At 36.6% G+C, this 22,458-nt stretch overlaps 1 protein-coding gene across 4 annotated transcripts in view; it reads left to right on the top strand.

Moving 5' to 3' along the window:
* Positions 1 to 22,458, top strand: part of MYO16 (myosin XVI) — a 361,410-nt gene that overhangs the window by 185,438 nt on the left and 153,514 nt on the right. For all 4 annotated transcript variants that reach the window (XM_027743477.2, XM_027743481.2, XM_027743479.2 and 1 more), the window contains exons 10-15: positions 1,551 to 1,701; positions 7,322 to 7,432; positions 9,145 to 9,210; positions 12,052 to 12,179; positions 17,671 to 17,776; positions 21,166 to 21,283. In XM_027743477.2, coding sequence (XP_027599278.2) covers positions 1,551 to 1,701; positions 7,322 to 7,432; positions 9,145 to 9,210; positions 12,052 to 12,179; positions 17,671 to 17,776; positions 21,166 to 21,283 — 680 coding nt within the window. The remainder of the gene's footprint in view (positions 1 to 1,550; positions 1,702 to 7,321; positions 7,433 to 9,144; positions 9,211 to 12,051; positions 12,180 to 17,670; positions 17,777 to 21,165; positions 21,284 to 22,458) is intronic.

Below are 22,458 nucleotides of genomic sequence, written 5' to 3'. Positions count from 1 at the left end.
TTCTACAGTCTAATCACTGATATGTCTTATTCTAATTGCCAGGTTCAAAAGAATAGTTGGATAATGGCTTTTTTGTTCTGCAGTTCAAATTAAAAGAAAGGGATTTGGATCTTTTGCCCATGTGGCATTTTATAAACAAATGTATGACAAAATAATCTTAGGTCAATCAAAGCACTAAATAAAAATTTTTATTTTTGCTAACGTTCCTCTAGGTATTTTAAATTTAAATGTCAGAAGCAAAACATTTTGAGAAGGAAAATCGTGTATTTCATTATAAAATGTTTATACTAATTCCTTCAGTGTTTTCAGACTGACAGTTTCATCAAAAGTTTTGTTTGTCTATATTTTTTTCAAAGGGAAACTGCTTTGCCTTTTTTCCCAATGAATTCTGCTTAGAAGGTGCTTTCTTCTTTGTTCTTAAAATTTATATGTGTGTTTCAGTTCTCTTTCCAACACTAGTTCTTTTCATGAATTGCTATCACTGTTATCTATGGGTCCTCTGTAATTTCATTTAACTGTGTGAGTAATCTTGGCTTTTTTATAATCAGTGATTAAACTCAAGTAACTTAGAGTAAATATGAGATTTATTTTAGCTAGGTTTGGGCTTTATTCCATAGTGGAATGCTTTATGCCCCCATTCCCATATTGAATCCACATTTCCTTTCAAAGAAGTTATGTATACATTCTGGCAAAGAGCTGTTGTACACTCCATGAGATTGTCTCCTTTGCACTGTCAGAATCCAGACAGTTATTTTTTAAGATGTTTCTGTTCTCAACTCCTGGGGCTGATTCCTTGCTAATTCCTCTGGATGTAGAACACTGCCAAAATCATCCAAGATTTTGGTATTGTTGTTTTTCAGAACTGTCATATTGTGTGAACTGTCAGTAGGGAAAACAACTCTATGTGTGTAAGAACAGATTTAACTTTTGTGTGGATGAAGAATATTGCATATTGTTGCGGTCAGGAGTGTGGTGTTTGCTTGGGGTTTTTTTAGGTTTGTTTCTTCTTTTTTTTTTTATCTTAGCACAAATTCAGAGCAGCTTCTGGTCATAAAATATATCTTGGATATTACCTAATTAAAAGTAAGCTAAAGAGTGATGGAATTTAATTTTATTAAATATTAAATTAAACAATTTTATTATTACAGTGGCAATATCTGTATTACATTATGTTAAAACATACTATTTTTTAAAATAGTATTGTGTAGGTTAACACTGTGCTTTTTAAATTTTGTTCAAAATTGGCTATTGATTTGCCAGCCTAGTGCTGTCAAAAGCAGACTTGTGCATATTCTCTTTGACTTGTTTAATTCTGCTTCAGAAAAAAAATGCATAAAGGTGAATTTTAAATCAAGGTGTTTTGCTCTGTGTCTTTGGGAACAGACCAACCTATGTGAACACTTTATTTCTCACCAATTCTTTTTTGTACTTGGACCAGCAACTTGTGTCTCATCCCTGAGTTGTATCTCAATTCAGTGCTTGTGCCACCCACATTTGTTTGTCTGACATCTTCAGTAGGAGTCTAATTGTTTTATTGATTCTCTTTGTAGCAATCCCCTGGCTTTACCGATTGCCAAGCAAGACAGTTTGCTGGAGAAAGACACCATGTTTAAAGATGCAGCTAAAGCCTTATATAAGCAGCAATCTCAAGACAGTGCCTCTGAAAATGTCACCGTGAACACCACAACCAAACTTGAACAGGTAATGGCATGCAGTTTCTTGATTTTTTTTTTTTTAGTGCTTAGGTATGGAAATTGTAAACTTATGGAAGCTGAAGACCATAGTATTTTTTTCCCTGACCACACAACAATGTCTTTTGCACTGTGGAACCTTGCCACCTTGATCACTCCCTGCAATCAATCTGGCCCTGCAGAGTTCCCTCTGCAAGTTGAACAGCTGCTTCCTGCCAACTACTGGTGGCAGGTCAGGGTCTGTGGCAGTCAAAGGGCTCAGAGCTCCTCAAACTCTATTCATGGTTCACAACAGGGGAGGGACAACTGTTAGCACTACCCGGAGTGTGCTCTTGTCTCCAAAGGTGGTTGACAAAAGAAAGAAACACAACCTGGGAGACTGTAAAAACAGAAGTGTCTAAGGAATATCAAGTTGCAAAGTAAGTGACTGTAATTTAAATCTAGGAATTGTCAGATTTACAGCTGCAGTGTTAACTCTCTTTCTTGTGATAATGCATTAGGTTACAGTCACTGATTATTTGGATACCCTTTGCAGTTTTCTCCCCAACCAGGATGGCATTCTCATTCGGTGTATAGGATGAGGCAATTATCTGTTGCTTATAAATCTAGCATGTCCCTAATTTGAGTTCATTACTTGGAGTTTGGCAGTTTTTTTGAGGGGGTGGGTGTGGCATGTGATTTTTTTGTTGTTGTTGGTTTTTTGTTGTTTATTTGTTTGTTTACTTGCTTGTTTGGTTGGTTTTTGGTTGGTGGAGTTTTGTTGGGTTCTTTGTTTTTGCTGTTCTTTGTTTTGGTTTGTTTGTGGTTTTGGTTGGTTGGTTGGTTTGTTTTGTTGGGGATTGAGTTTGGTTTGTTTGTTTTTGTTTGATTTTTGTGGGGTTTGTGCTACATTTTGTGCTATTTTCTGTTACATGCATTTGGGAAACACATATTCCAGAAGTATTCAGCCATTTAAGAAAACATTACTTTAGAATTGAGGAGGTGGTGGTGGTGGTGGTGATGGTGGAAGGGAATATTTCCATTTAAAATAGTTTACTGTGAATTTGAAGCATAACAAAGGAACAAGATACTGATTTCATGTAAGCCACCTTCAGTTCAAAAAAACTGCATAACTGCCTTGGCAGAAGAATGCACGTTCCACTGCTTTTATTTGTGTGTGTTTCAGAGGAATAGCTTGATCATATGAGATCAATCAGTGGGTTCATATGTAAATGATACGAGTCAATCTCTGAAAGTCCTCAGCTTTGGAATCCTGTAGAACACTCACTTCCCTATTCAGTCAGAAGATATCAGAAGTGTTTTGCACTTGGTTTACATCTTGTTTTCATGTCTTAAAACTTCTGGTGTTGCTGACTGATGCAATGTGGTGAAAACAGTCAATCCAAGGGACAAGCACTGCTGGTTAGAAAAGTGAATGCTTGCAACCCTTTTAGAAGGAACCTTCCTATAATTGTAGTAAAAGAGAGGGAAGTGTTTAGCTTAGGATCTTGCCGAGACCATCACTTGCTTCTGGATGTTCAACAGTAGTGTGAACAAAAGCATAGATACTTCTTTCTGCTTGATTCTCTTTTGATGCAAACCTAGTTAAAATTATTTGAGTTTTCAGTATCTCTAAGCTAAACTTTTGCTTCATAGTTTGTGCACTAAAACATAGACAGAAACTGATTGATAATTTTGTTCTCCACTATGACCTAGTGCCTCTTCAGGGTCCCAGGGCAGGTTTTCAAAAGTACTCCTTCTGCTGTTTCACCATACTTCAGTAGAACTTCCCACAGTAGTTACAAATCAAAGACAACACAGCAGACTTAAAGGTGAATCTCTTTTAGCTCCATTAGTTGAGAAATTTCTGCAGGAAACAGTCTGTGAAATTCTACTCTAAATAAGTTAGAAGGAATGTTTTTTTTCTTTAGAAGCAGTAAAAATCAGTAGTTACTGAATTAAGAGTGATGCTCCCTTGGAAAAGAATAAGCAGGAAGATCCTATCTGAGAAATCATCACTAACAGGGCGTAGGTTAGACATGGTGCTGTTTCAGGGAGTTTTTAAACGAGTGGTTGCATTAAAAAAATTAATAGATTAACGGAACTTTTCAGTTGGCAAGGGCTTAATGAGCTTTAGCTCTTACGAAGAAAAGAGAATAAATCAGTTTAACACTTTGGGAAATAGTTAAATTTTACTAAACTAAAGAATACCTAGATTTTGTCAAATAAAAATATGAGATTTTTTTCTTTCTTGAAGTGACTTAATCATGATCCTGGAAATACAGGGATTGTATTCTATACTAATAGCCATACACTATAAACTGTATGTGTGTGTATATATATATCTCCATATTTGTGTACATAATATTTACAATTTTAGGGTTTTTTTTTAATTTTACAACTTGGGAAGTAAAGTTCTTATTTAGTGCTGGTAGCAAAGGAAAACTTCGAACAATCCCTTCCTTCTGTTCCTGCCTTTTGGATACACATTCTAATGAGTTTCACTGTCTTATTCTTAGCAATTGCATTCCAAAGTATGCTAAAAGTAATCATGTTCTGTTTAATTTTTCAGTAGGGTATGTGGAGTCATTACTTGGCTTTTTTGTTCATATGTTATTGAAATATATCAGCATGATATTGTGTATTCTTTGTGTCAGAAATATCATACCTTCTTAGGCAATATGGCATACAGATTAGGCCTTTATTGGAGGATCAGAAAGAAAAATTTCATCCTAGTACATTTGAAACGTGCGTTCTTAAATTAAAAATCTCATCATTTTTTTGGCTTTGAGAGAACTAACAATTCAAATTTATGTGTAGCTTCGGGTTCTTTTAATTGCAAAAATGATGAAAAAGAGACAAGAAAATATTTCTCATGAAGTAAGATTTTAATTACATGAAGCATAGGAGATAGGGATCAAATATGTCAACTATGTTGACAAAGGATTTTTTGCATCTCCTGTATTAGCTTTTGCTTTGTCCTTGGTAAAAGGCGCTCTTTGATCATCTGTAATGTCAAAATCTGTGCTCCAAACAAGGAAAGCAGTATGAGTAATTTCCAGAATTTTATTGTACCTGAGAATTTCTCTCCCTCTAAGCTGGGAAAGATATTTTTTTGATAACAGATTGAAATTACTTGCCTCAAATTGAATTATGTGCTTCATGCTACAGACAAATATAGGTTAAATATTTTCTTTCTCTTAATTGGGTCTTTTCTTTTAAAAACAAAAAATTTTCTTTGTCTTGTAGTGCTTTACATATTGTTGGCCATACGAACTGTGTGATAGAGTATCCCCTGATACCCTTTTGATCATTCCAATATCACTTACGATAGGGGGACAGCTGTGCATATCATAATATTACACATAAGAGTTGGAACGCATACATATTTCGGCGACACAAGAATGTAAAGAATGTAAATAATTAAAGATTTTTATATGAGCAGATTGTGAATCTTGTTAAGTGTATATAATTTAAATGAGTAAATAGTAATCTTCATTACTAGCATTACAAAAATCTCAAAAACTTTTAGAGGCAGAGTCTGGTAGAAAATGCTGAAACACGAACTCCTAAACTTTGTAGAAAAAAAAGTTGATGAGAAATGATTTTGATTTTGTTACTCAGAGTTTAACTGAGCCCTTCACGTTTCTAACCATCTATCTACAGAATGAGCATCTTTGGCCATACTTAGACTATGAAATGAAAAAAAAGCTCGAGTCTGTTTGCTGGCCTAGGGCTATGTGGGATGGGTTGGCACACATCCATAAGGCAAAACTCTTTTTTCTTCCTTCAGAGGTGGGACTGTGCCCAAATGGCCGGTAGGAAATGACCATTGGTATGTGACCTGAATGATATCCAGGTTTCATGTGCATGAGAACTAGCCAATACGAACCATGAATGAATAAGGAGGTGTGCTAAAAAGTTCTGAAAATATAGAAAATCCCAGGGCAAGCCCTTCTTTTATTTTAAAATATAAAGCAGAGGTTTAATCTTCATTGAGATAGATTAAGACAAGCTCATTCTTTGGCACAGATGTTCTGAGTTTTGGTAGCACACAAGGGAGTGCAGTGAAGACTGATGCCTGTTTCGTTCCTGCAAGCCAGGTGAGCACACTATTAAGGAAAGGAGGCCACAGACTTCTGTCTTTCATCTGCTCTCGCTCTACAAGACACTTAAAAATGTTCTTGGAATTCTTTTGTTCGGTTTTTCTCTTCCAATGTACATCATCAAAGACAAATATCAAAATGTAATTTTTTTTTTGGCCAAGCAGAATTCTTGTTTTCTAGCCAGCTGTAGATCCATCTGCCATGATTAAAAACAAAAAGAGCAAGAAATTCCATCTTCTGTGTGACAGAGAAATCTTCATTCACTTTAATGGGTGAGGAGTAAACCTCTTAAATATATAAACATACACCTGTGGTTGTATAGGCATAGGTAGTGAACCCAGAGTATCATGTTTTCTGAACTAGACCTTGAACCTATGGAAATAATTGAAGTTCAGTAGTTTTGAATCAGATCCCCAGTATTAAACACAGGTATCCATAGTCGTTGGGGTCTTCTCCTTGTCTGAAGCACGCTCCATATTCCCTTTGATATCACCCAGTCTGCTTGCTGCTTCTGTCAATGACCTCTTCACACTGCCAGAGACTGAAGATGCTGAGTTATTTACCAAAAAATGGCAGTGTCTGCTTTTTTCCTGGGCCTTCATTTTAAGCAAAGCAATAGAAGAAAAAAAATTCATCTTCTTTACCCATCCTCAAAATAGACACTGAGTTATAGTAAACTCCGAACAAACAACTCACTTCTACCCTTGTTCACAGGAGAATTTTCTGTTTCTAGGTATTTTACTGACGTGCAAATGTGGTTTTCTTTGGGCTGTCATAAAAAATGAATCAAACTACATATTAAGTGTAGGTCATAATTTATCAGCACACTGCTTAGTATATCAATGTTTATTTTGTCTTTAATCAACTTTCCATTATCATTGATATTTTGTCTACTTTCTCTGATTCTGACTTTGTCTTTTTTTCATTACCATTTACTTTTTTACTTTCCCTTGCAGAGTTTATATTATTCATCCTAAATCTCAAAAATGTTAAAATAATTTCACTCACCAGTTTTGGCTAAGTGGCCTCTTCTGGTTATCTTCTGGTATCCTTGACAACATCATCCTCATTTCTTACTAACTTACTTCTAATCTGCAGGAAAAATTGCAATAGAATTTCAAATCCCATATGTTGAAGTGTAGCGTGAGAATTTTGTTAAATAGTGGGCAATAAATAGTTTACAAGTGCACTAACTAATAGTCTTGATTTCTTCTACCATAAACATTTAATGAAGAGAGCGGGAGAATGGCATTTGAGCTGGGAATCTTTATGGGTTTAGGGATTGCAAATGGCGCTCTGGTAGCGGTCTGTGTTCTTAAGAGCCCGTCAGACTTGTGCAGTTATACACTTTAACATTGATAATAATTTTTATGTTCTTCTCTTGATTAAGATTGGTGATGTGAAATTGTTTGGGAGTGACAACTTTCTGATTTCCTAATGCATTTTTCTTCCATAATTATAGCGATCTAGGTTTATACTGCAGATTAGAACATTATGGTATAGAATGATTAGAGTTACTTTATTTCTCTAATTTTTGTTTTCTAGATCAAGCTAATGCCTCCAGCTCCAAATGATGACCTGGCTTCTCTGAGTGAGCTAACAGACAGCAGCCTGCTTTATGAGATTCAGAAGCGCTTCAATAATAATCAGATATATGTGAGTTGCTGTTCACCTGTCAACAGTAAACTTTCAAAAAAGAGCAAAGAGAGAAAAAATAGGCTTACTATCATAGCTACTGGGCAGTGACCTGCCCTGAACTCATGACTAGTTTTAAATAGATCAGAGCCATGTGTGTGTGTAAGCCCTTCAGCTTCTGAAGTTTATGTAGGAAAAGGAGAAATAAAAAAAGGAATATCACTTCAGATAGGTTTGGATATAATTTATGTGTCTTTATTTCACAGAGGAAGTATATTGGTAAACACTGATGAACACATTTGTGATGAATGAATGTTTTAAGGTCACTCAGATCATAGTGTGGCCTGAGGGAGCAGTGCACTACAATGTGTAATCTTCCTTCTCAAGCCACCAAAAGATCCTTGAAACTTCCTGCTTCATGTTTTGTGAAGCTTAATAGAGTTTCATTCTTCAGGAAAACCCAACAGTGAAGTCAGAGTGAGCGAGAGAGAGGAAATATATTACTGCATCTTAGAAGAAAAACAGTACTTTTACTATGAAAGGCAGTATTTTCTGCCTCTTCAAATCAAGCTACTTCATTTTGAAAAAGCATGACTGGAACCATAAGGATCATCTAGTTCCAACCCTCCTTCCATGGCCAGGGACACCTTCCACTAGGCCAGGTTGAGTTCAGAGCCCCATCCAACCTGGCCTTGAACACCTCCAGGGATCTGGCAGGCACAGTTCCTCTGGGCAACCTGTTCCAGTGCCTCACCACCCTCCCAATAAAGAATTTTTTCCTAGTATCTAACCTAAATCTCCTACCTTTCAATTTAAAACCATTACCCCTCATTCTGGAATGCCACTATCCCTGATAAAGAGTTCCTTCCTATCTTTCCTGTAGGCACCCTTTAGGGCCAGCCCTCTGATCATCTCTGTGGCCCTCCTGTGGACCCACTCTAACAGGTCCATGCCATTCTTGTGCTGGGGGCCCCAGAGCTGGATGCAGCACTCCAGGTGGGCTCTCACGAGTGCAGAGCAGAGGGGCAGAATCACCTGCTGGCCATGCTGCTTTTGATGCAGCCCAGGATACAACTGGCTTTCTGGGCTGTGAGTGCTCATGTCCAGACTTCCATCCGCCAATACTCCCAACTATGAAACAGAAACATCTTGCAAACTTTGCCATCATTAGATGGTTTACTCCTTTAAATATAGTCAGGATACTTTTTCTAGATGCATGTTCATATGTTCATATACAGATACACTTGCATAAACACTTATAATGTGTATCAATTGCTCTGTTTTATCCCACAAGAAACATATTTTAATGTATCAGTTCTGGATAACCAATATAGCATTTCTAAATTACGTCATCTATCCCATAAAAAATCACTTGAGGAACTTGTTTATGTGGTAGGCTTGTCACATTTTTGTGGTTTAGCAAATGGTAAACTACAAATTAACTTTCAAATAATCTACTAATAATATATGCAGTGCAATTTTTCTATGCATAATTTTTTCTTATGAAGAACTCAGTTTTGTTGCAAAAAGAGTAATTAATTCTGTATGAATTGTAAATTTAGATCTCAAGTTCAAATTATGAAGTTATAAGCTCTGAATTCATGAACTATGTTTAGCATGTTGATAGCTAGATTTAAGAGACTTTGCCAAGAGTTCTTTTCAGAAGAAAACCATTAGGCTCCTTAAACTTTCAATTTAAATTTTAATAAAGCAATTATATCTTCTTTTTTCAGACCTATATTGGTGATATACTGTTGCTTGTTAACCCATTTAAAGAACTTCCTATTTATTCTACCATGGTAAGCATTCTCTTTTTAAAGGATTGTGGATATTTTTTCAGTATTCATATAGTTTATTTTGCAGGCCAAACTCCTAAAATTAATTTACGAATATGCGCTTTTTTGTTGGGAGCATCTTAGTTTTAATATTTTAGCAAAAATTTTTAAATTACTTCTAAACCCCAGTATTTTTGCTGGGTCTTATTTGTAAAACAGCCATCTTAATAATGCTTTGAATGAGCAGGAGCACTTTAGATTGTTTAAAAACTCTTCACAGTGACCTTGGTGGTTTCTGCCAAAATCAGACTTGGAAAAATAGATGCATACTTCATACAGGGATTGTTTTAGTTTGCAGCCCCCTTGCCCAAAACATGATTATGGAGATAAGAACCTTGAATGGTGCACAAATGCTCAAAATGTTTGTGCTCTACTTCAGGTCTCTCAGTTTGGGCACTGTACAGCAATGAGTGCAAAGTGCTCAGCATGAGCTTAGCACTGCACTGAATCAGTCGTAGAGAGGTGGCTTGTGTTGGGCACAGGCAGTGCTTGGGCAAGGGGGACTTGAGTCCATGTGTGACCTGTCATATGCACAAGGCCACTGTCTTACCCTTGTAATCTTTCACTTATGAGACAGACAGCTATTTGCAAGGGGCTTGTAATTTCAGTACCCAGATGCTGATACGAACTTAAGTGGATTTTGTAGATCTGTGGGAGTAGCATAAATGCAAATGTTTTGATTTCTCCATCTTCACCTAGACATTTTAGAGATACAGTGTTAGTATAACTGTAGTTTATCCTCCCCTCTTATTTTCTCACTGATGCACTGAGATGATGGAGATCAGGTTCCCTGATAAGTAATGTTCAAATTTAAGAATTATATTTAACTTATAAAAATTATAAAGGGTTAAAAAATTGGTGAGCAAATTGTAATCTGTGGCTGTTTGCTATGTCATGTGGCTTTGTGTATATCACTAGTAAATTTGAGAGAAAGAAATGCTGTGACATTCATGGCAGCAGCAGCAGATTCCAAGTTGGGAGTCTGAATGTATTTCTAGAAATAGATGGAAATCATCCATCATCTCCAAGACTTTAGATTATTGTATTTTTTTGCTGTCACTGTGTATTTTACGTTAAACACGTGATTTTGTGCACCAAGAGAGAATGGTAAAGAAAAAGAGTTTAGGTGGTAGGCTTACATGTTAAAATGTTTCCTGAATATTTGCCACATCTTTTCTTGTCTTCTCCGTGATAGATCTATTTCATTAAGTTTAGCATCAGACACTTTTTGTCCTGCAATTGTTTGGGTCATCTTGGATAATAATTGCTTTTACTTCATCACTATCATTTGCACACTATTGTGCATTTTTTGCAGGTATTTCCCAGATGATAAAAAGTCATGGTTGTAAAATCACTTTGTGTTTGTGATGCTCAAATATACTGCAGCAGCTTAGCTGATATTATATTAAAGTCTCTAAAAGTTAGATGGCCTGTATTTTCAAGTAAAGAAAAGTGATTATGTCAGTTCCTCAAGGAGATGCTGACATGCTATATGATGTGGCTCATTAGTTAGTATTTTTGTTTCTGGTATGTAGTTTGTTATTTGTCAAGAAGAAAAAGAATGCAAACATGTATTGGGCATGAAACTATTTTTAAAACCACAACGAAACAATGAAAAGATTATCATGTGTTTTTCAATATCATTTTACATTTCCTTCTCTTTTTGAAAATACTGTTCATAATTTCTCCACAATCATAATTTTTTTATCCTACACTGACCTCCCACACTTAGTTCCAATAGAATGCTACTAAAATAAATATTTTATAAGCAGTCATTCACTCTGAGATTACATAAAGAAGTCTACATTAATGGACACATATACATTGCTACTTATGAAATTCAATGCAATTGCTAGATGAGAATATTATTGCACTTTTATATAGAAATACACTGTACTACTACACTACACATTATAGTAGCATTAGTCTTGTGCTATGGTCACCCTGCTTTGTTACATTTCTGTAGAATTTATTTGTGCCTGATTGGGACAAATATATTCTTGAAGTTTGTGTTAGAAAAATATATAAACTTGCAACATTTTGCAATGAGCAAGGTGTGTGGAGGTTTTTCTTTCTGCTTTGTGACATTCTGCGTGGATTTAATCTTCCGTAGTCTAGTAACTCAAAAGGCCCGAATGAGAACATATCATGGAGAATTCACTCAGCTACAGCATTGTAGATGCCCCTCAAATTGAATAGTTTAATATCTAAATAAATAAGACAGGTGTGGGACAGAAAGGGGGAAGAACATCAGGATATCCTCAGGGGGGAAAAAAAAGTGGTTTCTATAGCAGATAATTGGTTCTACTCAGGCTTTAAGGATAGTACATGTTGCCAGCTATGTGTATCAGAAGTTATTCTATATTGCAGACAGAGTATTTGTGGGCAACTGCTCTGTCATGTAATAAATAAATTAGTTTATAACTTATGCCTTTGATTTCAATTCAAACTTTTCATGAGCTGTTCGTATTTAATTTTGTGAGATTTTCGAGTCAAGACACAGAAGAACTATAAATGTAAGGTATAAAAAAAGTAACTTACTAGGTTTTGTTTTACTTTATGCACAAACTAGTAGTGTTAAGCCCTCCACTTATGTTTAATTTTGTATCTTTATTAGACCTTATTCGCTTACAACTCTATTTTCTTTAATTAAAATCTTCATAGATGCTTAACAGCATCACTTACATATATAGAGAAATTCTGTTCATAATGCTTAGAGAGCTTTACAAAAGACCCAAGATTAAGGGGATGAAACATAATTAGTTTGAAATGTATTGATCATGTTAATTTTGTACAATTTTTCAGGTCACTCAGCTTTATTTAAGTAACTCTGGAAAATTGTGTTCCTCACTTCCCCCACATATATTTTCCTGTGCTGAAAGAGCTTACCACATGCTATTCCAGGAGCAGCGTCCCCAGTGCTTTATCCTCAGGTGAAAATTTATCTTTCTATTAATTAATTTGTACCTCCTACCTTTCAGCTGTTTCCCTTGGGCCTCAGCAGTTGAAATTTCCATTTATTTTTTTCTCCAACTGATTTTTTTTCTGTGTACTGATCTCTGTATCATACATTAAAGCAAAATAGAAATGAAAAAGGCTTAATTACATCTCAAGTTCATAAATTCTCTTGGGGAATTGCCATTCCATATAGCTGCATCTAATTAGAAGCAAGACTTAATGGCAAAGAATTCAGTACTGCCATGTGTGTTTGCTAATATTACATGAATCAGGATTAGAAATAGAATATATTAACAAAAAAAAAAAAGATAAGTCCTTGACTAAATTATAAACCTCTGAGTTGGGGCACCTGTATTGGAGCTTGCACTCTGCTTCGCTTGTTTATGTGGTCATGAATTTGTTATTTAGCTCTCCAGGCTCAAAATGGACTTTTAAGCTTTAACCTTCATTCACAGTGTTGTTTCAAAGATAAATAATTTTAAGATTGTGAATAAATTTATTAGTAACGGGAAACAGAGTTTCATCCAAACATGCTGGTTTTATAATGGTGAAACTTTGCATTCACTTGGAACTTTTTGATCCCTAAGTCTGTTAATTCTATCTGAAAGCAGTGAGGCTGGTGAAATTGATGTACTCAGTCAAAGAAATTTGTTGCTCAGTCTTGTTACTTTGGATATTGCTGTTGACTGAAATACTGGCAAGCGTTTACAGAACTTCATGGCAGACAGAAAAAACCTCACTGAAAACAGGTCGATTTTGATTTGGCCAGGAATAAAGGCTGATCCATTTGATAAACCTAATTGCTCTTAAACTACCTTTAATTATAAGAAAAATTAATACTATGAAATGGAGATTATTTGATACTTAAAAGCAGCTAATAATGTTGGTTTAGTCCATTTGGTAAAATCTAAATAATTAATGTCTGGAAAGTGAAGGTGGTATAGGAAATTTCCTTTAGTTTTCTGACAACAACAACAACAATAATAATCACCATCATCATCTGAAAAAATGTCTATGATGTAACTTAAGTTACTCATCCACCCCATTGCTGTCACCTGCTCATGTGTGTATGTATGAATTGCTATGTGTGGTCAAAATGTATTTCTGCTTTCTTGCCATTTCAGTTGCAAAAAAACATTAGTTATCAGCAAGAGAAGCTTCTTTCACTATCGTGAGGAATGATTCATTGGTTACATATGCTAATAGACAGCATGGAGCAGTGCTTACTCTCTGGCTCTGGTGGCATGTGGTATAGCATCCAGTCAGTTTTCCCTTAGTTTTCATTAGAAGAGGAGGGATTTGTGGAGAAGTTTTCAAGATCTCAGTTTCATTTTCTGTCAGAACCAAATAACTGCAACTCTGCAGTTCCAAAATGCTCCAAGCTTTTGTGTTTTACTTTGTTTCCTCCAGACTTTCATAGCAAAGAATACTTTTCATTCCTGAGAAGTTCTGTTCATGTTTGGCCTGTGGTCTGTGATTTTAAAATACCTCCAGTTATAAAGCTTAGTTGTGGATACACTTCTGGGCATGTATGTATAGTGCAAGGAGTATGCCTAGTAATGAATGTTAAAAGTTAAAAAATGCACTTTAGTCTAACATGAAATCACAGGCTGAATGAAGATGGAGGAGCTCAGAGAATCACTCTGTAGCTAATAAGACCATTTCATGTAAGTGCCCGAAAGGAAGGAGGCAATGGATGAACAGTCCTGTTTTTACTAAAAAGAACTCATAGGTCCATGAGAATGTTACTCTGGAATAAGTTGGCTAGAGGTGCTTCTGCCCTTCTGCTTTTGTCTGGTTGTTTCCTCATTTCCACACAATCCTTTGTGTCAACACAAATGTTCAGGTGGTGGCATGGTGCACTGAACAGGAGAAATACTCTCAGGTCAAAATTCTGCCTCAGAGAGTGGTTGTTATTCACAATTACTTTTAGTTTAGTTTATAGCAAGCCACCTTCACTCATGTGTGCTTAATACCAAGAACTGGCTTTGTATAAACTTTGTATGGAAGTTCCAGAATAAAATAACATTATGTTATGCTCTTAAATAGCCAGTTGGTGGACTTTTCATAATTAGCTTCCTTCTCACTGCATTTTGCTCCTGCTTTTCAGTGTATGAAAATGCATTAAGCACTGACAAGATAAGTAAGGAGCTGTCTAGGAAGCCTAAATTTGAATTTTTTATTTCAAAACAGAATTTTTTTTCAATTATTCATATTATTTGAAGGTACAGAGACTAGAGTTGTAATTAAGGTTGTATTAAATTGTCTCAGTTTAAGGAGACTGGAGTGTTTTGCTGAGGAGGATGAGTTATGAAGTAGACCAAACTCCTCTCTCTCAGCAAACGTAAATCCTAAATTAAGAGGCTCCAATGGAGGAAGTATGGAAAAAGGAAGAAATAACAACCCTTTATTAAAGGATATATGTGTACTGGCAAAAACAGGAACAGAACACAAAAACAACTAAACAATAACCCTGTACCCAAAAGTCCCCTTCGAAAAGGAAGCAGTCTGATACTTCTCTGTCCTCTAGTGTGGTTCTAATCACGGTTGGCAGGAGCGCTGTTGGATCTCCGGAGGAGCAGAGCCTGCAGTGCTCGGTGTTGGCCAGCAGGAGGCACTGTTGGGCTCTGGTGGCTGCATTGGGGGGCCCCGGATCATGGGAGAAGCTGAAAAATGGAGATTTCCCCACACACACCAAGGAGGGAAAGGGGAAAAAAGGGCGGTTTCTTTCCCACTAAACTGACGCTGTCTGCGGCTGGCTGTAGACAGGACTCCCCGCTTGTTTGTCAGTGAGCACAAACTCTACGATGAAATCTGAGCAGATTCAGGCTGGAGACACAGCAGGGCACAGGCAAGCTGAGGCCAGAGAGCAGCCAGATGATCAGGTCGAGAGCAAAACAGCCTCAAAGCTTTTCAACACACACACACACACACCCCTTGCCTCCGTTAAGGCAGAAAGTGAAGTGTCCCCCGTTTGCAAGGAGAGGAGAAAAACTCCTCCCCCTTCCCTGCAGGTTTAGAAGGCTATTAGCCTGAAATGTTGTTCTGCCAGCCAGCTTCTTTGTGTAGGTAATCACTCAAGGCAGAGAACTGTCCTCCCCATTCAACATCCCTCCCCCACATGCAGCAGGGGAAAGAAAAATTCCCATTTGTTTTTTTTAGAGCAAGTAAACGCATGACATAACTAAATATTAATAAAGAAATAATAGGAAACAGGGCCCCCATCTCCATAAGAGAAAACTGGAAAGCCAAAGGAAAATAAAGTGAGAAAACTTAGTGGAACTTGCCTAAAGCCCTGTGTGAGCATAGGATTTAAAATTCTCTGTTCTCTGTTCATTTTCCTTTCCTTTGGAGTACATGGCCTCTAATTTAACCTTTTTTATCAGAGAAAAAAGCCTTTGCTTTGTTTGTTTCATAATGCCTCCTATGGAAGTTTTAGTGCAGAAGAATGCTTTTCTGCTTCGATGCTAACTTATCTTACCCCTTCATAAGGCAGTCCAACCAACAGCTATAAGAAACCAACATTTATATTGTAAATCACACCAGTACTGACCCCTGAGGGACACCACTCGTCACTGGTCTCCATGTGGACAACGAGACCTTGACTACAACTCTTTGTGTGCGACCATCCAGCCAGTTTTTTATGCCCTGAGTGGTCCATCCATCAAATCCACGTCTCTCCAATTCGGAGACAAGAATGTTGTGCGGGACAGTGTCAAACGCTTTGCATAAGTCCAGGTAGATGAAGTCAGTGGCTCTGCGCCTCTTCACTAATGCTGTAGCCCTGTCGTAGAAGGTCACCAAATTTGTCAAGCATGATTTCTCCTTTGTAAAGCCTTGTTGGCTGTTACCTATCACCATGTGCCTTAGCATAGTTTCCAGGAGAATCTGTTCCATGATCTTGTCTGTCACAGAGGTGAGACTGACTGATCTGTAGTTCCCCAGGTCTTCCGCTTTCCCTTTTTTCAAAATGGGTGTTATATTTCTCTTTTTCCAGTCATCAGGGACCTGTCCTGACTGCCATGATTTTTCAAAAATGGTGCATAGTGGCTTAGCAGCTTCATCTGCCAGCTCCCTCAGGACCTGCAGATGAATCTCATTGGATATATCAACATGTATTGAGGATGCCAACCACTGCAGTCTTGGACCATCTACCTCCTACTAATGCTGATAGGAGTTTCAAGTCTGGTGTCAGAACCACCTCATTATAGAAACATGGACAACACAGATAAAAGCAGTTTGACTCATCACATATAGTAATGAGATGCCTTGTCATATAAGACTAATGTTTTCCAGGTGAACAAATGGGATATTCACCAGAGCTGCGTGTATGTCCCATGAGAGTTGAATGACATTAAATACTGCAGAGATCCCACTGCTATCTGAGTATGAAGTCCTTTTTATCCTTCCCTCTTTTATTTCTTCCTCATTTAATTGATTTCTCCTCTGAAGTGATATTTCAATAGATAAAGCAACGGTCAGACAGATACTGTATTTTGCTGCATCTCATTTTCAGAAACTAAACTACACAGGTAACGGATTGACCAGCCATCATGGCCATTGTACCTGTTAAAAATCTAACTGGCTGTTGTAGAAATAACCCTTTAAGCAAATAAAGGAAGGAGGAGCATCAAATTGCATTTTGTTTAGTTCAGTTGTCTATAAAGAAAACAGCTTCTTATAATTCAATTAAGAAATTCTTACATGGATTTCTTAATAAGGCTTCACTAGCTTTATCCTTTCCATCTCTTTTTTTTTCCTTTTCCTTCCTTCCTCATGCTTGAAGTGCACCACTGATTTTGCTTCCTCCCTCCGTCTCTCCACTTTTCTGTTATTTCTTCCCACCTTTGTTGTTCTTTTACCCTTACCTTATTTTCTTTGCTCACTTTCCCTGTCAGAGATTCTCATTCTTTTGAATATTTATTCTACATCATGAACAAGGAATCACAGTGATCCAAACAGTACTGCACTGCAGAAACAGGGCAGGTTGTAAAATCAATTATCCTCTTCTTTCCTGTTCCTTTCCTATTTTCTTTCCTTTCTTCCTCTTGTATTTTCCACTTTCCATTCCTTATGACTCCCATCATTACCACAGCAGTATTTCCCCATCTGCAAAGAGAACTAGGCAGCATAAGAGGGCTCCTTTGCTGGACAAAAGATAAAGATAATGTCTTTGCTATAAATACCTTCAAAATGACTTGAAAGCTTTAGATTTGATTGGTTTGACTTGTGGTACAAAACAATATGTCTTGACAGCTCTGACAGCCCTCATGAACATAGTCAGCCAGTCTCTCTCCTACGTTCTGTTCTTTATTTGCCATCCATAAACCTGCTGTTATTTTAAATGAAAGTTTGACGGAGCTAACTTAAATCTATTCAAACACAGCTAGCAGAGAATATAAAGAACAACGCAGTTGTGAAACTAACAATGATTCCTCCCTCTCTTCCTTGATTGTCATCTTGCAGTGGAGAAAGTGGTTCTGGGAAGACTGAAGCCTGCAAACAGATAGTGAAACACCTCACTTGCAGAGCCAGCTCCAGCAGAAATACCTTTGATACAAAGATAAAACACGTAAGTAGCATTGTGATCACTGAGTAGAACAAAGCAAAAACTTAGCCTCTTGAAAAGGGAAAGGTATTTGAACTGTAACGAAAAAGGCATCTACTCTGCAGAAATTCACAAAGGTTTTTTTTTTTTTTTCACCACTGAAGTCAAAGGAAATTTCTTTCCCTCAATTTCATTCCCTGAATGGGAACAAGATTAAGCTCATATTGATTCAAAAGTGGAGGCAGTTTTGTTTCTATATGTTTTGGTGACTTTGGAAATCAGCGTTTCAGTGAATAAGAAACATTTGTGTGATAAGGAACTGTTTCCAAAATGGGTACTAATTGCCTTCAGTAGATAAATAAATTTGACTGTATGGTGTAATGGTGCTTCTCTGAACAGTATAAGAAGTGCTGAGACATCTGACATAATAGCAGGTAAGACAGAAAGTGTAAACTTGCAGGAAGAATGTAAGGATTAAACAGTTATATGGCTCTGTATTTATGTACTAAATATATTTAAGAAATAGGCAAGAGTTATGAATATTTGTTTGGTCATATTTAATTTCCAAAATATGTATTTTTGTATCCCCATATTTAATTCCCTACAAAGGTTAATACTGGCATTTTAAATAATGCAACCCCCTAAATTGCCAATTCAAATTCTTTTAAAAAATTGCCTTTCCCAATGAAATTTCTCATTTGAGATCCAGCTCAGAGACAGATTTACACAGAAAGTTTTAGCACAGTCTGCCTTGTCGTAGGTCAGTTCTGAGTTTCATACTTTAAAAAAAAAAGTTTAGCCTCTTTCACCTTCTCTGATGATGTTCTTCTACAAGGCTTACAGTCAACCCAAGGTCCTTTTGGGGTACTTTTTATGGTTTCACTTGCCGCATGCATGAACTCTAGAATTGTTCATTGTGAGGTTTTAGTAGTGTCATATGAATCACTCAAAACACACTTTCTTCCTGAGTTATGCATGATTCAGTCCAGAAAGATGATAAAATACGTTGGAAGTACAGCTACCACTAACAGACAGCCTACAAATCAGGATTATTGGGATGTGGGAAAGGCTACAGATACAGTGATTCATAGTTTGTACATTACAGATGATAAGGTAATAAAAATCCTGTGGATTTTGGGTGGATTTTAGAAGTTTTGCATTTGTGTTTTTTGAAGACATGAAATAAGCCTGATGACACTGAGAACACTACAAATGAATAAGCTGTACCTTTATTTTACTTCATGAAGTCATGCAATTGCAATGTTAGTGTTTTTCATGGTGTTATCTGGTTTGTTGATAGTATTCCTAAAATGAGACATTTAATCTAGGTTTCATGTGCAATGTTAAAAATATTCTTGGTATTTTCTCACTTTTTCTGAGTTTTAAAGTCTAGTGTTGCAATAATACCATTATATAGGGACCGTGCATTTTTACTATATTTTTAAAGCTAGGAGCCAGATCTACGAACTATTTATTTCTACTGTCTATTCTTTTATTTACTACCTACACAGGTTTACTTACAGTTTTGAACTGATCAGGCCACGGATGTTATTCAAGTAGGACTGCAAAATTCAGGTCACATCATCCAAGTCCTTTTCTTTCCTAAAGTTCAGATTAAGTAATGAGTAGAAGAAGTAAGTAAATAACTTTGTCAATAAGCAACTGAAAACTGTGTGCTTCGGATGCAAATATAACAGCAGGGAATCAGGAGGTGTGAGAAGTATTATTGTCTTTGCTGTAAGTTTTCTCCTGAACACAGGAAAATTCCCAGGGACAACCATCATGGTTGTCCATCATGCAAATGGAACAAGTGTCCAGTTAAGAAGAGAAACTAATGTTGGAGGGGTCAGACCAGGCCTAATTTTCTCCAACTAAAAATAGGTTAACTTTTTAAACTACTGTGACTTACTTTATGCAGTAAACAACAGCAATCCCTAACAGACACTTGGTGCCCTGCTCCCTGGCACGGTTTAAATCTCGTAGAGATCCTCTGGTCACAGTTCAGAGGACAGCACGTGCCAGGGACCATTCACAACATTATGTCCACCCTGATTTGCAAAAGAAGAGATGTTAGATCTCTGAATGTGAGCCTTATCATGCCACTTGCCATTTACGTTAGAGTCCTGCTCCTGATCTTGTTTTGTTTAATAGTATTGATGTAACCATACATATCAATGAGTCTCAATCAATGCAGGTGGAAGAGAATTATCACATATTAAGAAAAAAGAGTTGCCTTTTGGTTATGGAACGATCCCTTACAACTAGCTTAGATAGAATATCTGACTTCAGATAGCACAGGTAGATGTAGCAGATTTCACCCATGGGGAATAAAGTAGAGATTCTGGTTTAGGTGCCTTTTAAGGTGCCTTAATGGACACAGCACCCTGGATTCATTTCTGCTGCAGTCATGCATAGCACCATTAAATTAATAAAGCTGTAGAGGTTAAACCAAGTGCTGAATTATTCTAAAGAGCAGATACATTCTAAACAATGCTACTGGAGTGGAACTGAAATCAAAGCTAAGCTGACTATTGCTGCCACCTACTGCACAGACAGCTGGCTTAACTAATAATTCTTAAGGGTTTGATTTTTAGAGCTTCTGTCTTTGTGATTGAAACTACATTTTATCTGTGCCACTCCACAGCTTGCTTCCCTCCCCGGCTAGGTCATCCAGCTTCATGAAAAAAATTAAACAACAGTGTATTTGGGCCACATTGCAGTCCACTTCTAAGGATGCAGAGGAATGTTCTGAAGGGAATCCTTCAGGGTATAAGGGGTGTAAGCAACTAATTATACCCAAAAGAGCTAAATACAGAGAAAACATGGAATAAAGATGGCATATTTAATGTTTTGGTTTTGTTTGTTTGGGTTTTTTTAATGCTGTCTTGAAACAGTTGCTGTGATTATGAAAGTGTAACATGAAAATGCATTAGTGAGAGATGCCATAAAAATGTGTGAATCTATTTTTTTCCTCAGTTTTTCACTAGTATAATCCTGAAGTAATTCTATTTGAAATCAATAATTCATGCTATTTCTGACATCATATAGTGCTTGTAAATTCCTTTGATTCCTTATTAGTATTGGTTGACTTTAAATTCATAAGCTGCTTTCAAAGATTCTAGTATTTTTACTAAGCATAACAGCTCTGGGCACATGACTCCAGGCACTCGTATCCAAACCAGTGATAAGGATACAGCTGGCACGTCAACCGTTTTCTTCTGCCTTGCATTCATGACTTCCATTATTCTGACATAATTTTTTAAATTATATTTATTTTTAGCTATCTTACTTTCATTTGTATTTAGGAAAAAAATCTTTCAAGGATTTTTTTTTAAATTCCAAGAGGAAAAATGATCTTCCTCCCCAGTTATTAGTCACAAATCAACCATTGCTTCTTTACCATCTTTTTGCAGGTAAACTGTATCTTGGAGGCCTTTGGACATGCTAAGACACCATTGAATGATTATTCCAGCTGCTTTATAAAGTATTTTGAGCTACAGTTTTGTGAGAGAAAAAAAACATTAGTTGCAGGTAAGTATCATGTAATCTGTTTATTTTGATATCACCCACAGACTATTAGATCAGAGATCTCAGTGTGCCATACACAGAGTTGGACAGCAAAGGCTTTAAAGTATATATAAAGCAGGGGGGCTTTAGGGAGTGTCAGAGGAACATATAGCTTATGAGTTGATAGCTTGTTAGGAGTGAGCAGTCTGAAGTTGTTCTTAGCAGCCACTAGGTGGCAGGGAAAGACAAGAAAAAAATTGACACCACTGATTACTCATAGTTCCTGGGAAATCACATTTCTCTTTATTTCCCAGGTTAGTATACTGAGAGAGCTCTGTGTCGCATCACTGTGAAATAAAAGTAACAAAGAGATTGAGTTTTGCATTTCTGCCTAATATTGTATTGGATATTTTAAGTATCCCTTAAATTACTGAGTGATAATATAATCTATTTAGGCAAAAAAACCCAAGTATTTTCTCCAGTGCTGAAATTGGAAGTTTCTTCTAAAAGAAGTAGGAATCATGTTGATGTTTTTTCTCATTAGAGGCAAGATGGTATGGAACTTGTGCTTGCTTTCAGAGTAAGTGGGAGTCTGCTAATCCCCAGTAAGCATTCATTAGTGAAAAAAAAACAAACAGGAAAGCTGAGAAAAACTTGTTTGATTCTGAAAACTCTGTCTAGTCATCATAAAGTTACTCAGTGTCAAAGCGAGTTACGCAGAAATAACTATGCACAGACAGTTTCCTCTTTGCACGGATCTTTTTGGATGGAGAAGCCATGTGGCAAGATACACTTCATTCCAAATATATTAGGTTCCACTGGATAAACATTTCAAAAATCCATTCTTTTTTTTAAAAATAATTTTAATTGTGTTTATGCTTTCTGAAGAGTTTCCAAAAAAAATTCTTTGGATATATTTCTTAGTGGGAATTACAGTTCATATTTTTGAGACAGTTCACTGTATGCTAGCAAATATGAGAGTTTCTTCAGTGAAAATGTCACTACATGGGCAATTACTAACACTGTATTTCTGGTTTGTTTTACAATGAATGTAGGATAATTGTAAAGGAAAAGCAAAACTAAAAAAGTGTGATTTTAATTTTTATGTATGAGCTCTTGTGGGAGGAATGTAAAGTGATGTATACATTAACATGGACTGAAGAGCATCTGAGTTGAGCTTGTAAAAATAAAGCTCAGTC

The sequence above is a fragment of the Pipra filicauda genome, unplaced genomic scaffold, assembly GCF_003945595.2.
Source record: "Pipra filicauda isolate LSUMZ 115617 unplaced genomic scaffold, ASM394559v2 scaffold115_size4368891_pilon, whole genome shotgun sequence".
In the NCBI taxonomy this organism is placed as follows: domain Eukaryota; kingdom Metazoa; phylum Chordata; class Aves; order Passeriformes; family Pipridae; genus Pipra; species Pipra filicauda.
This window is presented reverse-complemented; position numbering and strand designations above follow the sequence as displayed.